Genomic DNA, 26,065 nt, shown 5'->3' with positions numbered 1-26,065 from the left:
CAAGACAAACTTCTTTTGCTGTTCCCTTTCACATGACTTTTTTCTTCCAGCCAAACTTGTCAAAGTACCTTTCAGCAGATTACATTTAGAATTTCCAGCCCCATACTTCCTGGTGGAGGCAGAGTACTTTTCTGAACCATCGGGGTATGTACATGAAAGCAGTGAAGGTGCTAACGCTCCTAGCCTCTGGGCACTTGTAACTGTCAGCCCAGCTTATCCCTGCACTAAAGCGTGAGGAGGTGCAGAATGATACCCCTTTTCAAAGGCTAAGTCCTAGCAGAAGATTGGACTGTGCTCCACAACTTCTCTAGTCAAAGAGAAGGGAACGCTCACTTCAGTCTATTCTGCAGGGAAGTTTAAAAGATTTGTACAGTGACTTTACAGAAGTTGGGTTTAGTACACCAATATACATGCAATTTCTAGACAGCTTAATAAACAAAATGCAGAAAACTCCCCAGTGGCTTCCATTTTTACTCATTCCCCATGAAGATTTAACCTATAAACACAAGAGGTAGTCCTCAGCTATGTCTTTTAAACTAATGGATTTCTAAGGTCTTGTCTATACTGCTGATGTGCCAATATCAGGCAAGCAGGGCTGACTATGCCAGTGAAAGTTGCAGCTTATAGCATTTACCCTGTCTACACTAGGGCTTTTCATCACTGCATTTACTCCAATGACTAGAATTCCATGTAGACAAAGCCTCAGTAACCTCCTTATCCACAGGAGTGTTCTGAGTTCCATGATCCTGAGCTGCTGCTTATATGAAAGATAGCTTGCGTGCTGGTTAGAATGGGTGGCCAGTAGAAAGCCATCTTTATAAACAACTGATAAAGTTACAGGGAGGTGAGCACCCTCTGAAATGCATTTGAGCAGGATGAGCAGGCATTAAAGAAGCTTCTACCTAAAGCTGGCGTTAAGCTTTGCTCTGCCCAAGTGCCAGAATTTGGGATGTGATGAGAAATAGCCAGGCCATGAATTGCTTTCTCTGGTTTCACTGTCAGACAGGGGAAGAGATCTGGTAGTGAGGTATTTCCCTCTCCTCCATGCCAAGCATGCTGCTCAAGAGGCATCCAGGACCAGCCAACAAGTTATAATGCCTGCATGAAATAAAAGATCTTGAAGTGGCCAGGTGCTCTGCTTATGGCCATCCTTCACTCCATCCTCCCCTCTGCAAGGGCCCTAGAACAGATCCCCCCCTTACAGCACCAGAAAGGACCTTCCAGTAGTACTCTTGAGGAGGCATTTGTTGCTGTGCCTCTTCTCATAGCTTCTGTATTAAAGAGCACCCATGTAGCCTACTGGATAATCCCATATCAGTCAAAGGACAATATGCAAATCAGTCAAATGTTTGTGTTTCGAGCCTCAAATGATGAGGGTGGAGGCTGTAGGGAACAGTGAAATCATTCTAAATTACAGAAAGCTGAACAAAGTTTGTGGAAAGCTGTATTTGAGAATTTTATAAGAAATAAAAACCACCACACCCACTTTTGGCTGCAATGTTTTTTAATGGAAAAGACTAATCAACACTTTACATAAATATTTATTAGTATTAACTAAACTGGGGTTCTGTGAAAAGCAAATGAATACACACCCAGAAAGTTTTAAGGGCATAATGAATTGAATATGAAGTTAGCACTCTAACTAAGGTTAAAAGGATTATAAAGGTGAGCTGCACATCAGACACCATTAAATTCAACTGCTAATCAAAATAGGCTATCACTGGAGTTAGTCATAGTGTAGTCTTTCCAATCAGCAACAGGCAATATGGTCCGGTAAAAACTGAAGTTCAAAAACACTTTCTGATTTCAGTAAACAGCTCAAACTATTAAAAGAAAAGGTCTTAAGTGGTCTGCTAATCTAAAGCCCTTATAGAGTCTATCTTCAGCGTGCAAAGGGCCAAGATTTTTTTTAAAATCAGTTCACAGGTTATCTGAACATAGTGGTACACACAAATACTTCCATACTGTGTAGCACCAGGCAAGTGGTATTAAGTTTCAGTCCTTCGAACACGGTTTTCTTTCTGCACTGAAAAGGCCATTTTTATGCCAGACAAACTTTAAGAAAACGTTATCTAAAAATCATCAGAAAAAAGTTTATGAAAATGAACAGGGGAAATTAACTCTGCTAATTCTTCATGCAAGCTAGAAAACCTACTGCCCATTTGCATCTTGTACACCAATGGTTTCCGACAACTTATGCAGTTTCATAAGGGTTTAATAAAACGTTGTATATTAAAAGGAGGTATATTCATGCTATGTCCACTGCTCCAGTGATCAAAATTAATCTGATCCCACTTCCCAACTCTGATACTAAGGCGATAGTTACCTTAACTATCTAAAACAGACTGAAAACTTGGTGGGATCCATGCAGGTCACCAGCTGGAAAACATACTGAACAGGATTACATCATATTAGGAGGCTCTCAAACATTCAAAGTTCCATTTTTGTTAAGCAGTCTGAGAGGTTTCCATTTATAATTGTATGTGTCTATGAATTAGCTAAGGAAACATGACTACCAACAGTTTATACAATATAAGTTAACTGCCAATTAGTCTAAAAATAGACATTTGAGTCACTATTACATTTTTTGTACATCAAATTGTTTTACTAAAATTGTAATTGTTACCTCATTAAATGCTGGGCACCTACTAGCTTCAGAGTGTATTGATTCACAAAGACTAACAGCACTGAAAAGACTGTCAGTTCAAAAGCAATTTAAAAAGATTTGAGCCAAATCTGTCCCAGTTCTCACTAGCTGAAGATCGCATTCAAAGGAAAAATTTGACAGGAAGGTCTTCCTTAAAAACACATCGAAGAGTTATGTGTCAGGGGCCAAAAACAGTACATTTCTTTCAAAACTGGAATACATTTAACAGCCTTGGGCTGAGTTGTACATAGGATGCAAGCAACAACTTCCATCCTTCAAAGGTTAACAAACAATTGCTTCCAACTAAGGAATAAGCTATCTGAAAAAGATGAATAAAGTTCTAGAATATGAAGGGCAACCTTTTGGGCAAGAAAACTGCAACACTATATAATACGGTCCAAGCACCAGAGATGCAGATTTCACAGCAAAGATATTTCATTTTACAATTGCTCTGAGCTTCAACATGCTTCCAGTGATAACCCATAAAAGAAGCTTCACATAGGCCCATGAAAGATATGTTCTTACAAATGCCTATTGTGTCAGTGTGCTTATATTCAGCAGGCCTGCACTCAGGAGTCATTTATAACACACAGGCATTTTCTGCACCATAACTCAGTTACCTGTAAGTATAGTTTGTCTTTTAGCTAAAGCAGACTAGTCAGACACAAACAATTATTCAGCAGACTACAATGACATAGTATGTATGTGTGGCAATCAGCAGGAAGGTGACGTGGTTCTAATGCTTCAGGTTCTTCACTTCTAGAACAAAACAATTCAGAATGCAGAGTTATTTTATTTTGTTCTTTGGTAAAAGAGAAAGTAACACTGTGTGAGAGAGGCATGTATAAAAGGGATGTTGAAAATGATTCACATAAAGATACTGTTTCTGGGGCTGAGTTTCTTGGTCCTGGTAGATTTCTGTTCTGTAATTCACCATAAACCATACAAAGATTTAATATTTAATATCAATTTACTTAACTGGGAATGATTCCCTCAACCTCCCCTGGCAGAAGAGGATGAGAGAAAGAGCAGTGGAGGACTAGGAAGAGTGGGAATAGAGAAGAGGGAATAGGTTAAGCTGCTAAAGACAGATATAGAAAGGAAATCATATGTTGCTTTTAATGTTTAAATGTAGATATCTTCAAGGATTATAGAATGCACAACTGTGTTTATTAGCAATGCATTTATATAAATGATTAATCTTACCTGTAAAGGAGTCTGGTACAGCCACTTTTCTCTATCTCCATTCAGTTTCATACAGGCAAAAAGATCACAAACTGTAGGTAGGCCATAGTCCTGAAAAAGGGAATGTCTTTAATAATTATGTCCAAAATGCATCTAAGTTAGCTTTCCTGCGTGTCTGCAATCTTTTAAAGGGGTCATTAAAGTTACATCTAATATTTCTTATGAGATGAATCTTAGCTATATTCGCTTTACAAAGTTTTTTGGATTTTAATACTGAGATGTGTTTTATTTCAGCACTCTTAAAATAGTGGTTGAGCACTGAGGAGACAAGTTTTTTCCAAAAAAAACTTAGTTTGCTGTAAACACAAGGCAAGAAGTAACACTGGTAATTATACTATCTTAACAGTATCTAGGAACAAACATTAAAGATTATGCTCACTTGTGCCTTCTTGCGTAGCAGCCATTTATCTTCCACTGAAGGCTGGCTGACATTTTCTATATTCTTTGAAGACAACGTCCAACTGTTGACATTCAGAGGAAGGTGGAATGGGGCTAGGAGATCTAGAAAGGGACTCTTGAAGCTAACTTCTGCTTTCTCCCGGTTTGCCTTTTCTTCTGTGCTTGCTGCTTTGTGCACTGATTTGGCTAGCCAGTTTGTCAATGGACTCTCAAGCAATGCTTTCAGAGGCTCTACAACCTTCACTGAGCTATCCAATTTCACTGGGGTAGTAGCTGATTCCTCTGGAAGCTGCCTGGAGGGATGAAGCCAAATGTTGACAGCAGATTTAGGCTCCTCGGGCTCAGGGTTCACCACTGGTATTTGGCTTATTGGCATGCCATTTTTATCCTTCCCCTCTTTCTTCAGGAGCCATTTACACAGAGCTTCCTTTTCACAGCTGTCATCACACACACACTCTGAAAAGCTAGTGCACGGCTCATTAGCTTTGCACACATCTTCCACTTTAAATGGAGTCTTGGGGTGCTGTACAAGCCAGGCGTTCGTAGATACCGTGGGTGATTTCTTCACATCATGATGCTCATTCAGGCACTTAAGATTTCCAAGGTTTTCTATCTCTACACTCTTGGCCTGACTGCCATGACAGTTAGTGCAGGAGTCAGCTTTGGGAAGCCAATCATTTATGTTATATTCCTCCCTAAAAGGTTTAAACACACATTTCCATTTCTCTTCTGAGGCACTACTTCCATTTTCTGGGTCTGAAGGAGTAAGGAGCCAGTCAGAAATGTCCATCTCTTCTTGCTCAAGGAACTCCAACTGATCCATCTTTTCAGTAGAAATGAAGGAGCTACTGGTGGAATAAGAGCTCTTTTGCTTATGGGAATCTGTTTTTTCAGAAGTTTCTTCTCTCTGCTGATTCTGCAGGAGCCAGTTTTCCAAATCTTTCAGATTCCCCCAGGCTTCCTCCAAATAACAGACTTTGGAAGAGTTTAAATCCTAAAAATAAAACAAATTACTGTTTGTACAGTGACAGCTCAGAATATTTTGAAAATCAAGCAAGATGTAACAAGGGTAAGGCAGAGATGCAAGAAAAGTATAATCGATGTGCTCCCCACCCTTCCAAATTCAACTGCAGCATGATACCACATTCCTCTTTAATACATTTTATTTAGTATGTGAAGAGCGTACCTGGTTGGTCTCTGGCACGAGCTTTTTCATAAGCCAGTCCTCAGGGTTGATGCTGGGAGCATATGGAGCCTGGCAAATGTTAGCAGATTTGCTTCCAAGTAGCCAGTCACTGAGTGGGGAACCCGAAGTCCCAGACAATAGTTTATTCTAAAAAAGAATGTATCGTCTCCATGTTATAAAAATAACTAGTTCATTGTGGTGGCAATCTACAGAGAATCTTAGAATGTACAGTGTGTCCAATGTATACCAATATTTATGTACCAAAAGAACCACCACAGAAGTCCCTTCTCAAACCATCATCACAAAAACCTCACAGTCATCTATGTGGCAGAAAACCAGCTTACTGCTGTGTGGTTTGCTTTTCCAATTGTTTCTAATTATCTAGAAACTAGACTGAAAACAGTTATGTGTGTACAATTAATCTGCATGACCCACAGTAATTCTGGATCCTGTGATCATTGCAGCACTTTCGACTGTACAGTCTCTCAAGCTACATGAAAAATACCTTGAACATAGCTGCATCTCTGTGCTGGACCCAGCATGGTGCCTCCCAGCTGAACTGTTGCAATACAACTGGAATGGTTCCAAATCTCTGTCTGGCACACTTAGGACTCGACTCCATTTATTCTCTATTATTTGGACTAGAAGAGCCAAGCTGGAGCCACCCCATTCCACCCCCATGGACAAATTAACCCAAGTTCATATTTAAGGAGCTGATGTAAGGGAAAATGGCAGAAGGAAATTAGTACATCCTCTCAACAGGCATACTCAATTGCCACGTTTTTACTGGATACTCAAACCGCAATACACCTTGCCACATTATTACTGGATACTCAACTAGTGCCATAAAAATTACCAGTTAGGAAAGCTGAGAGATAGCAAGATTATGCTTATGCTATCTTTAGTCAAATCCTATTTTCGGAAGACAAATATTCATTTTACCTGTTCACGTTGGGCCAGCGTGCAGTTCTGCACTGACATCCAAGGGGAAGCATTTTCTGTCTCAGGAGTTTGCTATTTAAGGGGAGAAAAAAAAAAAAAGCATGAACAATAATCATTTTCCTCATTTTTAAAACTCAACTCCATTAAATTAAAAAAACAAATGTTTAAACATTAAGACTATAATGAAGCAGCATTAAAAGCACAGTTACAACTGGTAAATTCCTTTTATATCCCTGTAACTTCAAGGTTACAGAAGGGCTGGAGGGAGGAGGGGAAAGCCTTCAAAGTAAAGGTGTTATGGCAAATTTCATTGTAGAGCAATTAAGCAGAATTATTTCTGCTTTTATAAAGGTAAATGCTCCCAGAGGCTGGGGCATGTACTTTTTCATCAATATTGCCTACAACTGTCATCCGCTAAAGAAAGTCCCCACATTAAATTCCAACTGCTACAACAAAAAGCAAGAACACATACCCGCCATCCTCCACCAGTCACCCTAACCTTCCAGTCAACCTCTGCCAAAAACATATCAGTATGTTAATAAAATGCAGGTATACTTTAGGGAGGTTACTGCACATATAGACTGACTCCAAATGTAGCTGAGGAGATACTTTTGAAACTGACTTCTTGGCAAATCATCAATAGCTTGGGTTTTGTTTTTACTGTATATAAATATCACATCCCTCCTATGTGATCATAATCTATCTGATCAAGTTCTATACTTTCTGATGTTGAAAAAACGTTGCTATATGCAATGGATTATTAGATTATGTGCCTCAAGCTGTAATAAAACATACATAAATATTTTATTTCAGCTAGAGATTTAAAATGAAACCAGCTCAATAAATGATGAGGGAACTGCAGACACCCTCTCCCCTTAAAAATAACAATCAAGTATTTTCAACAGTGATTCTACTAGAAAAGCCGTGGTACTCACCACTGTTTTAATTGAGCCAAACGACATGATGGCCTGGCGAAGGAAAGATGTATCAGCCTCAAAGTTCAGGTTGGAAGACTCTTCTGGTTTGAGGGTCAGACTGCCTAGTCTAAAAGAATTCAGGAGGAGAATAAAAATTAAAGTTCACCCATAAATTCAGTTAAATCCTTCACTAGCTTCAAGCTTATAAAACTGAGCCAATATTTGTATAAAGGCTTTTTATTGGTTCTGCTGCAAACAGCCAAAAATCTAAACTAATTTGAATTATTTATTTAGCTTTTTACACAAAAATAGATATGTCCATCCAAGGCTCTATGCAGTAAAAACAGAAAAAAGTGAAATATCCAGCAAAAGAACAAACTCTTCTTCCCACTTACTCTGCCTCCCAAATCAAATGACATCAAACCTTAACCTCTGCAGTAACCTGCACAAATAGTTGTGCTTGCATTACCATTTATGGTATCCTGACTTCTCTTTAAAGGAACAATTTAAAAATCTTACACTGAGATTTTCAAAGCAGTCCTGGGTATTTAGCCATACTCGTCTTCTATCCTAGACTGTTCTGAAAATCTCACCATTAATTTTTTTTTAGCAATTACCAAAAATAGCTCATAGTAAAGTATTATACATACGTCATAAAAGCTAACTATGTAGAAGAGATGGTCTATAGACACGATGACCAGAAAACAGTTTAAATTCAATGTAAAGTCAAAATGAATAGCACTCTCATTTATTCACATTATGTAATATTTTTACCTTTCCAGGCACACAGAAATCTGATTGACTAGGTCATTAGTATGGGGGTGTTCCAGCTGATGGATAAGACAATTGAACTGTCCCAGCAACTATATGAAAAATAAAATGTTATTACTGCCTTAGCTCCAGTAAAGGCATCACATGTTCAAATTCATACAATTATACTTGACACAGAATATACCTGTTCAAGATTTGTACTCTACCATGAATACATACTAGCAAGACCAGTGTATTTGAAAGGGCCAATATAGCTAAACTGAGTTAAACACACAAATCTTACCCAGTAGAGTTGGTATGTTTGCTGTTGCAAGGTCTCCTCTTTGAGCTGCTGAATGAGATCCACCTGTTCAAGCAGCCAAACTTCACGACTGCGCAGACATTCCATATGACGACTTATGCAGCTGTGAATCTGAGCTTTGACCTGCAAGATAAATACCAGCTGCATTTAGTATTTCTGGAATGTTTGCTGAGTAGTTCAAACCAGAGCATGCCCAATGTGTTGTGTGGTTTTTTTTGTTGGCTTGTTCGTTTTTTGCAGGGCAGGGGAGAGGAAACCCACCCACTGAAATTAAATACTAACATTTAATTAGTACCTGATTAACCATAACCTTAAATTTCTTTGTTCACAGTACACACCGAAGTCACCAACCTTCACACATCACAACATACAATTCACACAACTTGCTGGGTTAAGAAAGCTATTGTACACAAGTCTGAGTATTCTTGAGGACAAATGCAGTTTCAATTATTAACAACAAACTTTCACAAAAGTCAAATGTGGCTACGCAATTCCACACACAGATATTACTTTTTAATGTTATTTGTCATTTATGCATACTACAGTAACACCCAGAGTCCCTCGTCAGAATCTGGGCATCACCATTTCTAACGGGCAGGCGGCGGGGGCAGGAGGGGAAAATATATTGTGACACAGACATTAGCTTCCAACCACCTTCTTCTCACCCCATAAAATTCATTTAATCTACAAATACACACCATTTTGTAATCTATGTCATTGCACATTTATTCATCAAAGATGTGAGCTTATACTCAACATACTTACCAGTTACCCCACTTCAAAGTTCAAAGACCATTCTCACTGAAGGAGTACCCAAACACAAAGGATTATCAGTTTATTAAAACAGCTGTACTACTACATATTTGTATCACCTTTATATCTTTCAGTTTAAAGAAGTTATTTCCAGCCGCATAAATAGTGAATCACTAAAAAATCCCATTACAAATAAGAAACTATTACTAAAAACCCAGAGACTAACACAAAACAGATACTAGTGAGATTGGATGTTGCCTGGTGAGGTTAGCAATACTCAAATGCTTATGTTCTGTAAGGATAATAGTTGATTAACAGTGAGATAATGGTTAGGGCTCTGTGTCTGTCATGGATTCCATGACTTTCTGCAACCTGCATGACCTCTGTCACTTCTGCAGCAGGCAGTGGGCTGACCACTGGGCTGCCCAAGCAGCTGACTCCACGGCCAGCCACTCAGGTGGCTCCAGGGCCAGTCATACCAGCCGCTGCTGGAGCAGCTCTGCAGCCAGCTGCTTGGGCAGCCCCGCAGCGAGCGCTGGGCGGCTGGTCCCTGGGACCACCCGAGCAGGGGCCTGTGCGGCTGGAATGGGTGCTGCTGGCCCACTTCCCAAGGCTCTCTCCCACTCCTCAGATTTAGTCAGGGGTATTTATAGCATAAACAGGTCATGGGCCATGAATTTTTGTTCATTGCCTGTGACCTGTCCATGACTTTTACTAAAAATACCAATGACTAAATCGTAGCCTTAATAATGGTGCTTCTAGGACAGACTGCTTATTGTTTCAGAAGACCAAGTATCTTGCAGAACTACCAATCAAAACTGAGGTCAAAGACTGGCAAAACGTTAGACTTTTAAAAAGTATATTTTAAATACCTCTCTCCAGTTGACTTCCATTTGTTGTTCGGCCTTGACAACTCCAGCAATAGCTGTCTCCAAGTCTTTCTTAGCTTGAAGGCACTTTACAAGGGACTCCTTACTGCAGGAGCTTCCACTTCTATCCTGCGGTGGGCTCATTCTTGACAGTGTTCCTAAACCACAAGGAAATTTTGTTTTAACAACAGTGAAACTTAAATACTTCCAGAAGTCCCTGAAAGGATAAGAATGAGGAGGGCTTAATCTGAATAGTCATCTGCATCTGCTGTGTCAGTAATATTAATCTGTTATTGAAAACACATTTGAAATGTAACTTTTCTAAAGGTCAAGAGACCAAATACTTCAAAAAAAAACAAAAAAACACAACTGATTGTAAGAAAGTAATGTTCAGTAACTTTGTGAACAGAATGTCTGAATATAACAATCTTTGCCTTGGTTGTCTTCTCTGTTTACTTTTGGTACACAGCAATTTGCAACATCTGATGTGCTACAGAAAACAAGTTGTCTGGAAAAATATTAATGAGGAGGTCACATCAAGGTCTTGCAATTATTCTGGGTAATTTTTCAGCATAGTAATTTATCCACACTACCACTAAAAAGAAGATATACTGTGCTGCTAACTACCAACATGCTGAAAACTTCCTCACTAGATTCCTGTTTTCCACTGCTTTTAAACATTTTCTAGCTAAGGAAGACATGGAGGATGGGAGAGGTCTGGAGAAGGGAAAATACATTACCTATCTTTAAAAAGGGGAACAAAGAGGACTGGGGGCTTACAAACCCATCAGCCTAACTTCGGTACCTGGAAAGAACTCAAACAAATTATTAAATAATCAATTTGTAAACAACTAGAGGATAACAGTGTTATAAGGAATAGCCAGCATGGATTTGTCAAGAACAAATCATGCCAAACCAACCTAATTTCCTTCTTTTGACAGGGTTACTGGGCTAGCAGGTAGGGGCAAAGCTGTAGACTTGATAAAGCTTGACTGCAGTTAAGTTTTTGACACAGTCACATATGATATTCTCATAAGACAGCTAGAGAAATGTGGTCTAGATAAAATTACTATAAGATGAGTACATAACTAACTGAAAGACCATCCTCAAGGAATAATTAAAACTGGGAGGACTTATCTATTGGGGACCCGCAGGGGTCTATCTTCGGTCCAATAATATTCAATACTTTCATTAATTTAGATAATGGAGTGGAGAGTATGCTTTTAAAATGTACAGATGACACCGAAGTGAGAGGGTTCCCAAGCACTTCGGAAGACCAGAATTTGGAAGGACCTTGACAAATTGGAGAATTAGTCTGAAATGAACAAGACAAAATTCAATAAATACAAAGTACTATACTTAGGAAGGAAATATTAAATGCAGATACAAAATGGAGAATGACTGGCTAGGGAGAAAAGAAAAAGATCTGGGTGTTACAGAGGATCACAAGTTAAATATGAGAAGGTTACAATTTTGTCATGGACAATTTTAGTAAAAGGTAGGGACCGGTCATGGGCAATTAACAAAAATTCATGGAAACCGTGACCGGTCCCTGACTTTTACTAAAAATGTCCATGACAAGAAGGGCGAGGGAGGAGAGTCCAGCACCCTGCCCTGCTGTGGCTGGAAGGGACTCCCACTTGTGGTGGCTGGGATCCCCTGCCGCTTGCAACAGCTAGAGAGCTGTACGGGTCCCCTGCATCCATGGGAACTAGGGAGCTGCTGGGGATCTTCCTCGCCGCCCGCGGTGGCTGTGGAACTGATGGGAGATTCTCGGTAGCCGGGGAGCTGACTGGGGACTCTCGCCCACCACAGGCGGTGGGGCACCCTGCAGCTCCCAGTGGCTGCGGACTATAGTCACGGAGGTCTATGGAAATCACAAATTCTGTGACTTCTGTGACCAAATCATAGCCTTAAATATTAGCCAACATGATGCTGTTGCAAAAAAGGCTAATGTAACTCTGGAGTGTACTAACAGGAGTGTTGTAGAGTGCACTCTACTTGGCACCGATGAGGCTTCAGCTGGAATAATGTGTCCAGTTCTGGGTGACACACTTTATGTCTCTATGTAAGGACCATTTGTTTTTCTGGGGATAGGAGAAGGAAACTTTCTGTCACTGGTGGAGCTGAACCTATGTTTGCAGCATTAGGGAATTTTTAGACAATGCTGTACTCTGAGAGGCCTAATTTAGAACAAGAGTTAACAGATTCTTCAGAGCTGTGCTACAAAACATGAGATTCATTTCAAAAGACTATCAGAAGAGTGCAGTATCTCTGGCCTTCTCTTGATTATGAAAAGTGGTCCAGTCTAGGCTGGGTTTACATAGGAAATGTCAGCTAAGCCCAACTACATCCTACCTTTTTGCTAGTCAGGACAAACCCTAAATGAGGCACAGAACTACTCTGAAAGGTTTGATTCCCCTCCCCCCACTCACAACAGTTACCACAGTGAGAATTCTATTTGGTTGAAAAAGACTGAACTACACTGCTTCTGATACACTTTTTTTTAAAATAAAACTAGTTTTCTCTTCCTATCCCCCAAAACACAAAGGATCTTACCTAGATGTAAACAAGGAAACCCAAGACTTTTACACCAATGCAAATTTTCTTACCATAGAATGATAAACCATAAAATGATAAACCATAAAATAATCTAGCAATAATTTTCTTTGACTTCCTAATATGTGTAAGTTGCACCACCAGACTCTCTTTGATAAGATGATACAAGTATAAGGAAGTCCCACTATCAAGAGGTCTGAATGAGTAATGTTACACAAGCTCAGGACTTGTTTACACTGGCAATTTACAGTGCTGCAACTTTCTCACTCAACGGCGTGAAAAAACACCCCCGAGCGCAGCAAGCTTCAGCACTGTAAAGCGCTAGTGTAGACAGTGCACCAGCGCAGGAGTCACGCTCCCAGTGCTAGTAGTTACGCCCCTTGTGGAGGTGGGTTTTTTTTTTTTGGGTTTTTTTTTTTTTTTTTTAAGAGTGCTGGGAGGAGAGGAGAGCTCTCTCCCAGCACTCTGCCACAACCACACAAGCCATGTTAAAGCACTACTGTGGCAGCACTTTAGCGCTGCCAGTGTAGACTAGCCCTCAGACTCCTCAGTGAATTTTACTCAAAACTTCTAGAAGTCACCCACAAACTCCATGTGTACAGGCTGGTCAGTTTCAACATAGCCTCAAGTGAAGAGATACTATCTTTCTGCAGAAAGTTCTACACAAACATTTTGTAAGTAAGGCAGAAGGTTAACATTCTTAGAATTCTGCAATGCATGAAGATCTGTACCACATTTACAGAAATTGTATCACAGTATTTTTGCCTGGTGGGAGCGGGCATTTATTACCTAAGAATTTCAGTTCCTCTGGGGATTTCAGTCAGTGCTGCAGAATGCAAGTTTAACTGTAAATATATTTTAAATCTGTGAAAATAAGTCTTCAGTCATAATATCACATGAAAATGCAGATAACCACCATGAATGAAAGGACGAATAAACAGAACAAAACCCAAAGTATACATTCTACAAGGTGGTGTTGTATGGTGTGTTTGGTTTTCTCCCCATGGAAAAGGTAGAAGCAACATTTTATATGTAATATCAAAGATCACACAACGAGTTGTGAAGTAATTGCATACAGTATCTCTTCCTCTTGAGAAACCTGATCATATTCAAGCTAGAACTAGAAGAGTACTTTAATTCCTTTTTTTTAATTTACGTAAGTCTCAACCAAATTACTCGAGATGCAGACGGCCAACCTATCTTGTCTCTATTTTTGCTTGAGTATTATGTTTAATTCTAATATTAAAGCAATCATTTACATGTTCAATTTGTAAAACTTCTGTAATCCCCCTTCCTGCTACAGTGATTTTCCGTCCAAGAGAAGCCTTTTAATTGCAAAGTTCAGAGGACACTGCTAAATTTTATTTTTTTTTAAATAAGTAAAAAAAAATTCTGATGCAGTCTCCTCCAAATGTGTCCTGATTTCTCTTCCTAAGTTTCTTTTTGAACAGTTTTCTGCTCCCCTGCTAATATTAAGCAGCACCTTTTGGGTGAGCCAAGAACAAACTAACGTGGTTGATTCTCTTCCCTTTCCTTTCTTGAATGATCCTTCCTGCTGCTAGGGTAAACTCCCTCTTGAAGAGCCTGGAAAAGATTGTGGATGTGAGCCCACTCCCCAGGAACTACATAAGAGGAATGATGCTACCGCAGGGGTTCTCAGACTTTTGTACTGGTGACCCCTTTCACACAGCAAGCCTCTGATTGCGACCCCCTTATGCATTAAAAACACTTTTTTATACATTTAACACCATTATAAATGCTGGAGGTAAAGCAGGGTTTGGGGTGGAGGGTGACAGCTCGCGACCCCCCATGTAGTAACCTCACGACCTCCTGAGGGGTCCCAACCACCCCTCTGAGAATCTCTGTGCTACTGCATAAGATGGAAGCATAACTGATCAAAACAATGACACTGGTTATATATTATATGTTGTTAATTGCGCCTACTAACCGGTTACAGTACTCTTACCTACCAATTATGACAATAGCTGTCATAATTTTTCAGAAGACAGAGTGATTTTTTTTAAAGTTAATTTTGCAGTGTTATAGTTTGTATAAAGAGCAGTGAGCTTGAAGAGAGTGAAAATTACCTGGTTTTGCACATCTACTGAATGCAAAACCATTACAAGTTACAGCATTTTGCAATTTACATATTTTAGAAGAGTAAAATTGACAATAGACTTGTCAGTTTCATGGCTGGCATTCACTGTCAGTTTAATCATGGTGGCAAAATACAGGAGGCCTGCCTATGCTACAGCTTTCAATTCAATTCATGTCACTTTCAATTCAATCTCACTCAATTCATTTCTACTCTACCAAGCTACAACCCATCAAAACAATATTATGAGTATATTACAAACTGTGAAGACCCAAACAGTTAACCAAAAATTAGACTTATAGGGAATTTCTGGTCAAGGATATTCACAATGAGTGCCACTGGATCTTTCATACCTTCTTGAAGCAGTAAGAGCCTCAGGTTTTTAACGTTCTCATATAATAACTGCAGCTAATTCTAAAGAATGAAGCGCTCAATTAATTATGCTGGTATTTGAGGGTTTGTCTCCATGGGACACGCAGGAAAGTTAAATCAAAGTTACCAAAGTTGTGACAGTAATGCACATAAATTAAAGCACATATCACTCCCTACCCCCATGCTCTCATTCAAAAGTAAAGTGGCCTTAGTTCACTGCAGCTTAAGCTCTTTCTGCTACAAGTAGCTGTTAAAGATCCAATGTCACTCTTCATAAATGTTCCTAGCCAAAAACTCCCTAGCTTAAGCTACAACAAACTCAGGCCACTTTAGTAATGGTATATGGAATATATTTGTCATGGTCTCAATTGTATATCATAGGTACACAGCCAGTGAGTTGTTTTACACATTTTATGTTTCAAAACTTTCTAGATTAAAAATACTAATTGCAGTATCTTTAAATATATGTATAGAAGACTGTTGATGTGAAACCGAAAATTATCAGGGAAAAGAGTCTGTACATCTTACAATTTGTACGATGAAAGCCCCTACATTAGTTAAAACTACACTTTCTTCATCCTGCATTTCTATTCAATGATGGAAACAATTCAGCAATGACTGGTTATTAACAAGCTTTTAGTGTTTTCTCTTTCAGCATCCACTGATTCATACAGCTTTCTAGGAGTAATCCAAAACCTCTTTTAAACCAAATTTCAATCTTGTTCCAAATACATATCTGTTCAAGAATGCACAGAACAGTTTCTAGTGCAGAGGCAGGAACACATGAATTCTTCATACAAAAGAATGCAATTACATTTTCTGATTAAAAAGTCTGGAAACCAAAGACTTTGCTTGTGTCTAAATGATTGCCAAACTGTTTAATCTTCTCATCATTCTATTATGAATATAACACACACAACATACTAACAGAAATTCATGCGATCACAAGTCACTGTGGTAAATATTTTATGCAAATCTTTAAAACATACACCCATATCGTTGACTTTATGTCACATCCCTGCAGTCTGAAAGCCAAGCCTGCTTGTCCTACCTGTTTACTGTTCGCCTTGTCTTCCCGTGCGAACAGCCAAGGTTGTCACGGCCTTGTGTGGCCCCCGCAAATTTATCAGCTGTGAGCACTGAGTAGGTTTTGGAATGTGCCAGCGCAGCTCACTTCCTAAGCCCATCCCTCGAGCCCCACGTGGCCAGGGCAGCCACAGCCAATACTCAGTCTTGCACGTCTTCACAGAGAGGAGGGGTTTATGGGGGCACCAGCCAGAGAAACGCCTGGCAACAACCGTGGCTGCAGAGAGCTCTGACTACCTGAAACGCTCATGCACAGAAACCCGAGGGAAGCTACAGCATAAAGCTAGGAGAAAAAGCCGGATTGTTAATACTGAGAGAGCTGGGGGCTCGGGGAGAGTTTTGTGTTTTTTAAGATTTATTAAAAGATTTATTCAAATAAGCTTCTAGATAAGTGGAATCTGTTAGGCTCTTTACTTTGCATGGTTGCTGCACAGGATGAACACAGCTCTGCTGCTGAACACATGATGCCTGCTCCCAACCTTGTAGACACAACTTACACTTACAGACTTTAGTCTTCTAACCTCTGTCCAACAGGACAATGCAAAGGGGAAAGGCAACACTAGGGGTCTTAGAAAACTGCAAGCATGGCACATAGTGGTCTCCAAACAATCCCCTTTTGGAAATTAAAAGATGGAATTTTGTTTGCCAAACCTGCACACTAACAGTTGCTTAGGGCCAAGCATGCAATCTGCGTATGTGGTTTGGCTAACAAACATGGATCCATTTTCTCAGAAAGATCTGTAACTTAGATGTTCAACCAAATCTTCCACACTTTACATAAGAGACAATCTGTTCACATCAAAATTTTATTATTCTACTCAGCAAGGACAAAAATAATTGGCTTGAGATCTGGGACCTTATGACAGTTATTATTCTCATACCATTCATGTTCTATTCCAAAGGCAACCCATTACTCTGAAGAACAAACCCACGAAGTAAGTTCCTCCTAGGACAACTTTGCTTTTAGGATACTGTTCACTAGTTAATAATGCACACACCATACCAAGACACCTAGAAACATAGTATGCAGAAGACTTGGTCCAATTATTTTAATATGTGCCTAGTTTACAATGATTCTTTTCAAACCACTGAAGTAACTGATTGTCATCTGAATGGGATTAATTTTTAAGATGTTTTGATATTATCCTTGCTCATTTCAGGGAGTGAGTGTAAAATGCATAATTAGAAAATTCTATATTTTAGTGTATGATCAACATCCATCTTTGATAATTATTTAGAATAGGTTAAACTGACTAAAAGAATTCGAGTGTATGGCAAATCTGGTTAATTGGTACATAAAAGACCCTCCCTATAATTCCAACCCCTTTTGTAAAAAAGAGTTATACTGAAGTGCTTTCTTGGGTGCAGTTCCTGGAACAATTTTATAAAACACATAATATACACAAATAGCTAACTAGCATTAGCCAGAAACCTACATACCTAAGCTATGGAAATTCTCTCTCTCTCTCTCATTGTTCTTTACAGTAATGATTCCTCTGAATAATCTTAGTAAATTCCGACAATTATTTACAAAACAAATAATCTATTGCTTTCAAAATATAAATATAGGACTAAAAAAAAAAACACATCCAGGAGACAGAGGGAGAGGAATCTTTGGAGCCAGAATTTTAGATGTATGGGTAAATAAATATCTACTTCACCCTTCCAAGTGAATAATTCAAAATGTAACAAATTTTTCTATCATTAGTTCTCAGATGGATTTGAGATATGCTAAATTAAGATTTTTCCAAACAGGGAACAAATCTCATATAAATTACTCTCTTCTTGTATTAAAGACATCCGACGTTCTGCAAATACTCCTCCAGAACAAGAGACCTTTTGGGATTAAAAAAAATAATTCTTTGAGCGTTAAGTGCAGTTGGGAATGTACTGGTACTGGCTGCCTCCAGGTAATACCCACTTAACCAACACACTACTCCACTGTAATGGCTCCTACTTAAACATAATAATAATATTACCTAGCTCTTGTATAGTGCTTTTCATCAATAAATCTCAAAGTTTAACGTACTTATCCTCACACCACCACTGTGAAATGAAGAAGTATTATAAATTATTATCCCCAAGAAGAACCAAATAAATTTAGAAAATCAACTTCCTATTAAGGTCCAGTATCACAGAAAATGGCAATGTTATTACATTTCTATTGCATGTTTTGACAGGAATTAAATTATTGTATTAAAAGATTAAAATTTCATGTTGTCACAGAAAGTACTCAAAAACTACCTTGGACTATTTAAAAAGCAGTCCACATTAGCTAGGAAAGTTTCTGAAATGCTTATATTGGGCTCTACTCAGCAGTACAGGCGGTCAATTAGCTCATTCTAGGTTTAATAAGATTCTTTCCTAGCAAATGCATTTTAGTATCCACTTGTCAGTTTAAACCACAAAACCAGAAAGTGCTGTAATACATCCCATTATTTTGCCACACATCCCTTCATTGGATGTGACAACCTGTGTTACATACTAAAAAGATACATAAAATATACTTAGTGAGCATGTGATTGGTAGCCTCTTTTACTTGTTGGGATGCAAGGAATACAAAGCTGTAAACAACAATAGTCACCTGTAAGCTTTTCACCACTGTCAGTTTTCATTGATTCCCTGGGTCTTTCACACAGCAAGTGGGCAGAGGAAAAAAAGTAATAGGAAAATGTGCCACAAAAATTGGCAAGGCAGGTTTGGGGGCAGATATAGCATCTGTTACTATTTTTGTAAACTGATGTTAACACTAAGTAATTATTTTGTTTCCCAGCACCAGAACACTCTGCTAAAGGCTTCAGAAAAAGAGGGTTTTACTAAGAACTCCTCTGCATGACTAACCAACAGAGTTAAAACTTGTCAGCTACAAAATGAAGATAATAATGCAGGGCCTCAAGGTGATACAGTAATTCCTCACATAACTGTTGCTGTTAACCTTGTTACCTTGCTGATCTATTAGGGAACAAGCTTGGTTAAAGTTAGGCAAGGCTCCCTTATAACATCTTTTGCCAGCTGCTTTGTCCACTGCTTGCAGATTCTCCGTAACAGCAGCCTCTCCTTGTGGGGATTAGAACCAGGGGAGGCCAGCAGTCCTCCTCCTCCATCAGCTCCCCTAAATTCCCTGTAAAGCATGTGGCTCAGCAGCTGCCCAGCAGTTCAGGTGGCCCTCCCCACACTGCCATGCTGCTCCTGCCCTGCCTGCCCTCTGCCTTGGAGCTGCTCCCAGGAGCTTCCTGCTTGTTGGAGGAGGGGAGAGGGATGCTGATATCAGGGTGTCCACCTGCTCCTGCTCCATCCTCCCCCCCTCCACAAAATGGAGGAGGGGGACATGGCTCAGAAACAGAAAGGAGGGAGCTAGCTGTTGCTTCCTGTCTGAACTGGCTGAGCTGCTTAAAAGGGCAACATACTTAAAGTGGGGTCAGCATGCTTAAAGGGGCAATGCAACTCTCTCTCGCACTCATGCGCAACCTCCCCAGCACTTTGGAAAGTCAGCACCTGTGCAGCCATGTATGTGCGGTCAGGAGGAGGGAGTGGTGCGCTCCAGCTGGGGGGAGTTTACTCTAGCAGCAGGAGGACTCAGCCAAGCACTAGTTCTCATTTAGCAGCAAGGCATTCCCTGGGAAATATTTCACCCTCTTACTCCACCACCTCAACCAAGATTCACTATCATTCATTGCTGTGTACAATATTAAACTGTTTGTTTAAAATTGTTTAAAACTTATACTATATATGTATATAATGTCTTTTGTCTGGCAAAAAAAATTTCCCTGGAACCTAACCCTCCTCTCCCCCCATTTACATTAATTCTTATGGGGAAATTGGATTCGCTTAACATCATTTTGCATAAAGTAGCATTTTTCAGGAACATAACTACAATGCTAAGTGAAGAGTTACTGTATGTCAGAATTTTCAGTGCTCAAACTGAGACCTTTTCCCCACCGCTTTCTATATTCCTCAGCTCTTGCATTTCTATTTTTTGGTCCAAATGCTCAGAGACTAAAGAATACTTTTGGTTTAATGAAAAAGATCACATGCCAGGGGGTGGGACAACAGAATAAAGTACAAGCTCTTCATCTGCAACAGCATTATCTGAATTACTGCTTATATAGATTGGGTCAGAAACACCCATAAAACTGGTAATTTGTAAACACTAATTACCAAGTTAAGAGAACTTTTGGACATGAAAAAATTATTCTTGACAGAGTCTATCTATATTAGTAAAATGACTTCTTGTTGACTATAATTGTCGCTAACTGGTCACCGTAATGATCCAAATGAGCTACTGCTGTAAACTGTTTAGGTTACTAACACTTGTCTATATTAAAAGACTGAGACGTTTCCCATTATAGTACCAATGAATTATGGTTCTCCTAAAGTACCTATCCCAGAATGCAGGCCCCACAAATCCTCTTAACAGATGGACAAGTGCTATAGCAAAATGTAAAGTGTAATCCCTATTATAAGCATTTTTCAATCTAAAATAGCATGCATTTAATAAAATTTGGTGTCAGCGTTCCCCTCCTCCAAAACACAGGTCTTTGTTGTATGCTGTGCCTTATAAAACAGATATACATACACAGTTACAGAAGCTGCAGTAGGTGCAAAACAAGAGAGGAATCTGGAATTACTACCTTAATGAACAACAACAAAAAATGCTTCACATAATGCACTTTGCAAAACTGGAGATTAGACGTGCTCTTTATCTACCCATGCCATTTTGGAATTGTATCAAGTGAACTTGTGTTGCTGCACTTCCATCCACAGTAACACTGGAATAGTTCAGACTGAACCAGTTATAAGATTTGCTCAGAGTTAATGTAGTAATACTTGAGTAACACACTTGAGAAACATTACAAACACTAGTGTGGAAAGTGTTTAAAATGTGTTCTAGATGTTCAAAATGGTTCTTTTAAGTGTTGGAAGTCTGTAATGTAGTTGGGACACAAAAGTTCAGTACCCTTCTTAAAGTCTGATTGTGGTTTAATGACATTTATATTAAAAGTAAAAGTAAACCTTTTTCAGCAAACCCCTCCCTCACCCCAAGGGGTAACTGTTGTTTATACTCATTATCAGCATGCAGCATTATTGTAATAATGTCTTACTCCTGGGAGAATTCTGCATCATTTCACAAATGCAGAATTCATGTGCCATTCAGAATTAATTTTTTTCTCAGCAGAAAATTCATTCTGCCAAGAAGTGTTGCAGTTACACCTTTTGGTCACATAAGAACTGCCATACTGGGTCAGACCAAAGGTCCATCTAGCCCAGTATCCTGTCTTCCGACAGTGGCCAATGCCAGATGCTTCAGAGGGAAACGAACAGAACAGGTACTCATCAAGTGATCCATCCCGTCATCCATTCCCAGCTTCTGGCAAACAAAGGCTAGGGACACCATCCCTACCCATCCTGGCTAACAGCCATTGAGGGACCTATCCTCTATGAATTTATCTTGTTCTTTTTTGAACCCTGTTATAGTCTTGGCCTTCACAATATCCTCTGGCAAAGAGTTCCATGGGTTGACTAAATCTGCTGCCTGTTAATTTCATTTGGTAACCCCTAGTTCTTGTGTTACGAGAAGGAATAAATGACATTTCCTTATTTACTTTCTCCACACCAGTGATGACTTTATACACCTCTATCATATCCCCCACTTAGCTGTCTCTTTTCCAAGCTGAAAAGTCCCAGTCTTATTCATCTCTCCCCATATGGAAGCTGTTCCATACCCCTAATTATTTTTGTTGCCTTTTTCTGAATCTTTTTCATTTCCAATGTATCATTTTTGAGACGGGGAAACCACATCTGCACACAGTATTCAAGAGGTGGGCGTACCATGGATTTATATAGAGGCAATATGATATCTTGTCTTATTAGCTATCCCTTTCTTAATAATCCCCAACATTCTTGACTGCCGCTGCATACTGAGTGGATGTTTTCAGACAACTATCCACAATAACTCCAATCTCTCTTTCTTGAGTGGTAACAGCTAATTTAGACCCCACCATTTTAGACATATAGTTGGGATTATGTTTTCCAGTGTGCATTACTTTGCATTTATCAACACTGAATTTCATCTATCGCTTTGTTGCCCAGTCACCAGAACAGAGAACAGCTGCTCCCGGTTGCGGATAGGGAAGAGCAGAGGCTGCATTCCTCAAAGCACCTGCCTGTGGGGCCAGGTCAGGAGGCACAGGATATGGGGGGACAGACTGCGTGGGGAACATGGAGCTGCTGGGGTGTCACAGACTGGGGCTCAGAAGGGCTAGTGGGGGGATAGATTGGGGCAGGGGCTGAATGGGAGTGGGGGTGCAGGGACACATGGAGATGGGCGGAAAAGGATGGCTGAATAGGGTGCAGGAACACATGGGGATGGGGAAAGAGGGGGCTGACTGAATGAGAGGCTAGGGATCATCCAGGGTCTGCATGGAAGAGGCTCCCTAACAATCCTTTCCCCCAACAAACTAAAAAGAACCTGTTCCACACTTCTCCTACCCACACCTAACAACCCTCCAAGTTCATTCTCAGGTTCTTTCCCAACAATTACTTCCCTCTCCCTCAGCTCCTCCATTACCCCAACTCCCCCAACCTTTTGCACTGCTTCTGAGTGCCCACTAAATGAAAGCTCCTAGTAGAGTCCCACTATGTCCATCCCTGTTATAGCAGTCTCTGTTTCAACATGATATCCACAAGTCATTCCATCACTTCAAGGCTATTCTATAATCCCAATGAAGTATGGAATGTGAGGCACATTCCCTTGAAAAAAGCCATGCCATATATTAACACTGCCTATATTTTATACTTTTAGAATATATAAAAAAGACTTTCAGAGGAAAAAAACATGCAGTATGTCAAAAGAAGTAACTTTGGGGAGTTTCACAACATGATGCATGGTGGGTTGTCACAATGCAGGAAATGTGACAAGGACAGACACACTAGGACCTGAAATAAAAACTAACTATTTAGGTGGAAGTTAAGCATAACCCTTAACCTGGTTATGGGGAGAGACATTCAAGATATAGTTAAAAATTATTGGAATTTAACATATTACCATTGTAAGTGACCTTACAAGGAAAATCCAAATGTTCTTCCTGTTAAGACTGCTTCCATATTCATCTTCTTTTGTACCACTCCCTACTCCAGCCCTGGTCTGCCAATTATACTTCTCTTGGTACTATATTTCCAGAAGCACCTCTCTGCCACTCCGATGCTACCCCTCAGGAAACCCTCACATTTATTTTCATTGCAGCCTCCCTCTCCCCCTTCAAAAACCACATCTTCCATACTATGTCTTATCTAGCCTGAAGTTAAATTCTTTGCAGAACACTATGTCCACCTACGGTACTGTATTAAAAAGTAAATTTAGAATCACTACTGGTAATTTCCAAAATGCTCAAGTCCCAGTGACTCAAGCTTGGCCTACACTTAAAAGTTCAAAATAGCTGTCGGGGGTGTGAAAAAACCACATACCTGACCATATAGCTATGCTGTCCTAACCCCCAGACATAGACTGCTATGTTAACAGATGTCCATAGACCCAGTCACCATCTCTTGAGGAGCCTATACCAACAGAAAACCCCTTTGGTCAGCATAACATGTCTCCACACTACAGTACAGGGTTGTGATGGCATACCTATTAACACAGCTATGCTGCGGTGTAGACACAGCCTTAGGTGCTTTTGAAAATTTTGCTCTACATCTAATTAACAAAAGCAAGTCAAAAAAGATTTTTGATCATGCTCAAATATATTTACCAAGAACACGTGATAAAGAATGTATGATTGTGTAGGTCAGGATGCAGGAAATATTTCACCATTTGAACACAAAGAAAATCACATTTTCAAAAATGCTTAATTTAATGAGGTTCAGTGCCACCCATAATAAACTGTAAGATAAATTATTAAACCAATAAGGCTGTGCACCCATCACTTTGTTTATTATTCTTTATTAGTGCATCAAATAGAGATTTGTTTTGTTTAGCTTGTTTGGCAAAAGCTACCTTTAAAAAAAACAGTCATATTTGCAATCATTGGACTTACTTATATTTGCAATGATGTGAGTACAAAACTGACAAACTCCTATTATGCAGATCAGTGATTCTCAACCAGGGGTACATCAACTCAGCTAGGTATTTGCCTAGTTTTACAACAGGCTACATAAAAAGCACCAGCAAAGTCAGTACAAACTAAAACTTCACACAGACTTGTTTATACTGCTCTACATACACTGAAATTCAAGTACAATATTCATATTTTGTTGATTTTATAACTAGATGGTAACAATAAGAAAGTGCATTAGATGAAGTGGGTATTCACCCACGAAAGCTCATGCTGTTAGTCTATAAGGTGCAACAGGACTCCGCTGCTTTTAATAAGAAAGTAAGCAATTTTTCAGTAATAGTCTGCTGGGACACTTCTGTGTTTTCCATGTCTGATTTTGTAAGCAAGTAATTTTTAAGTGGAGCGAAACCTACAGGTATGCAAGCCAAATCAGACTCCTGAAAGGGGTACAGTAGCCTGGAGAGGCTGAGAACCACTGATGTAGATTGTGGTAACCCCTAGCATGTGCTCTTCAAACAGAGAAAGCCCAGCTGCAGGCGCTGTCCCAAAGTCCTCCCGCACCCTCTGCCCCCACTCCCCTCTCTGCAGCTGGCAGCACCTCTCCACCCCGCCTGTCTGCACGGCTGCCCCACGCGTTACAAGCGTCACTGTCACCCGCAGCCGCCCGCACCAGTTACCGGCGGGGATGCCCAGGCCGAAGCGGCGCTGCGGCCCCCCCCGGCGCACACAGGGGCTGAGCCCGGCCGGCTGGGGCACGAGGCGGAACCTCAGCTCCGGGCAGGCACGAGGCGTCGGGGTTTCCCCAGCGGGTGAGCGCAGGCGGGGCGGCGGGGGGAGGGGTGCCGTGTCCCGGTGCGCTCCGCACTTACCGGCTGGGGCGCGGGAGGGGACCCCGAGACACAGCGCTTTGACCTCACGGGCTGGAGGCTCAACGCGAAACGAGAGAGAGGGAGAGAGCGGCTACTCTCGCGAGAACTGTGCCCGTCGGGAAGCCTCGCGTGCAGCGGTGTGCATGTGCTGACCTGTAGCGGCCGAGAGGCGCCACTGCACGCACGTCCCCCTTGCCAGCCCGAGTTTCCTGCTGCGCTAGAACCGCCTCTGCGCATGCTCAAAACCGCTGTCCCTCCCGCCCTGTTTAGCCGGGGTGGGGCGGGGCAATGGGGACTGGCCGAGGACAGAAGCCACCCCCGGCGGGGGGGCGGGGTTGCCTGCTGCAGGGCAGGTGACAGGAGTCGGTGCTGCTGAGCACCCTGAGCCCAGGGTGTTGGCACACAGGAGACACCATGCCTGGGGAAGCAGCTCCCCTCAGCCCAAGGGCACGCGGCTCAGTGATGGTCATAAGAACAGCTGTACAACGGGACAGCCAGCCCAGTAGCCTGTCTACCAAGAGTGGCCAATGCCAGGTGCCCCAGAGGGAGTGAACCTAGCAGGTAATGATCAAGTGATCTCTCTCCTGCCATCCATCACCACCCTCTGACAAACAGTGGCTAGGAACATCATTCCTTACCCATCCTGCCATTAATGGACTTTGTCTCCATGAATTTATCCACTTCTCTTTTAAACCCTGTTATAGTTCTAGCCTTCACAACCTCCTCAGGCAAGGAGTTCCACAGGTTGACTGTGCGCTGTGTGAAGAACTTCCTTTTATTTGTGTTAAACCTGCTGCCCGTTCAGTTCATTTGGTGCCCCCTAGTTCTTATATTATAGGAACAAGTAAATAACTTTTCCTTATTCACTTTCTCCACACCACTCATGATTTTATATACCTCTATCATATCCCCTTTAGTCTCTTTTCCAAGATGAAAAGTCCTAGTCTCTTTAATCTCTCCTGATATGGGACCCGTTCCAAACCCCTAATCATTTTAGTTG

The 26,065-nt window shown here is 40.7% G+C and overlaps 1 protein-coding gene across 2 annotated transcripts; it reads right to left on the bottom strand.

Moving 5' to 3' along the window:
• Positions 1-1,525: 1,525 nt before the first annotated feature.
• NCOA4 (nuclear receptor coactivator 4) lies at positions 1,526-25,250 on the bottom strand. Of its 2 annotated transcripts, none has more exons than XM_030568606.1 (10): positions 25,066-25,250; positions 10,034-10,188; positions 8,391-8,531; positions 8,111-8,199; positions 7,355-7,463; positions 6,420-6,491; positions 5,478-5,624; positions 4,272-5,285; positions 3,854-3,943; positions 1,526-3,406 (listed from the first exon to the last, which is right to left on the bottom strand). In XM_030568606.1, exons 2-10 carry the CDS (start codon positions 10,172-10,174, stop codon positions 3,401-3,403), a joined length of 1,809 nt encoding a protein of 602 aa, XP_030424466.1. In that variant the 5' UTR covers positions 10,175-10,188; positions 25,066-25,250; the 3' UTR covers positions 1,526-3,400. The 2 variants fall into 2 exon arrangements, with proteins under 2 accessions (XP_030424466.1, XP_030424465.1); XM_030568605.1 differs by lacking the exon at positions 25,066-25,250 and adding an exon at positions 16,108-16,214.
• Positions 25,251-26,065: the final 815 nt, after the last annotated feature.

The sequence above is a fragment of the Gopherus evgoodei genome, chromosome 7 (assembly GCF_007399415.2).
Source record: "Gopherus evgoodei ecotype Sinaloan lineage chromosome 7, rGopEvg1_v1.p, whole genome shotgun sequence".
Classification (NCBI taxonomy): Eukaryota; Metazoa; Chordata; order Testudines; family Testudinidae; genus Gopherus; species Gopherus evgoodei.
This window is presented reverse-complemented; position numbering and strand designations above follow the sequence as displayed.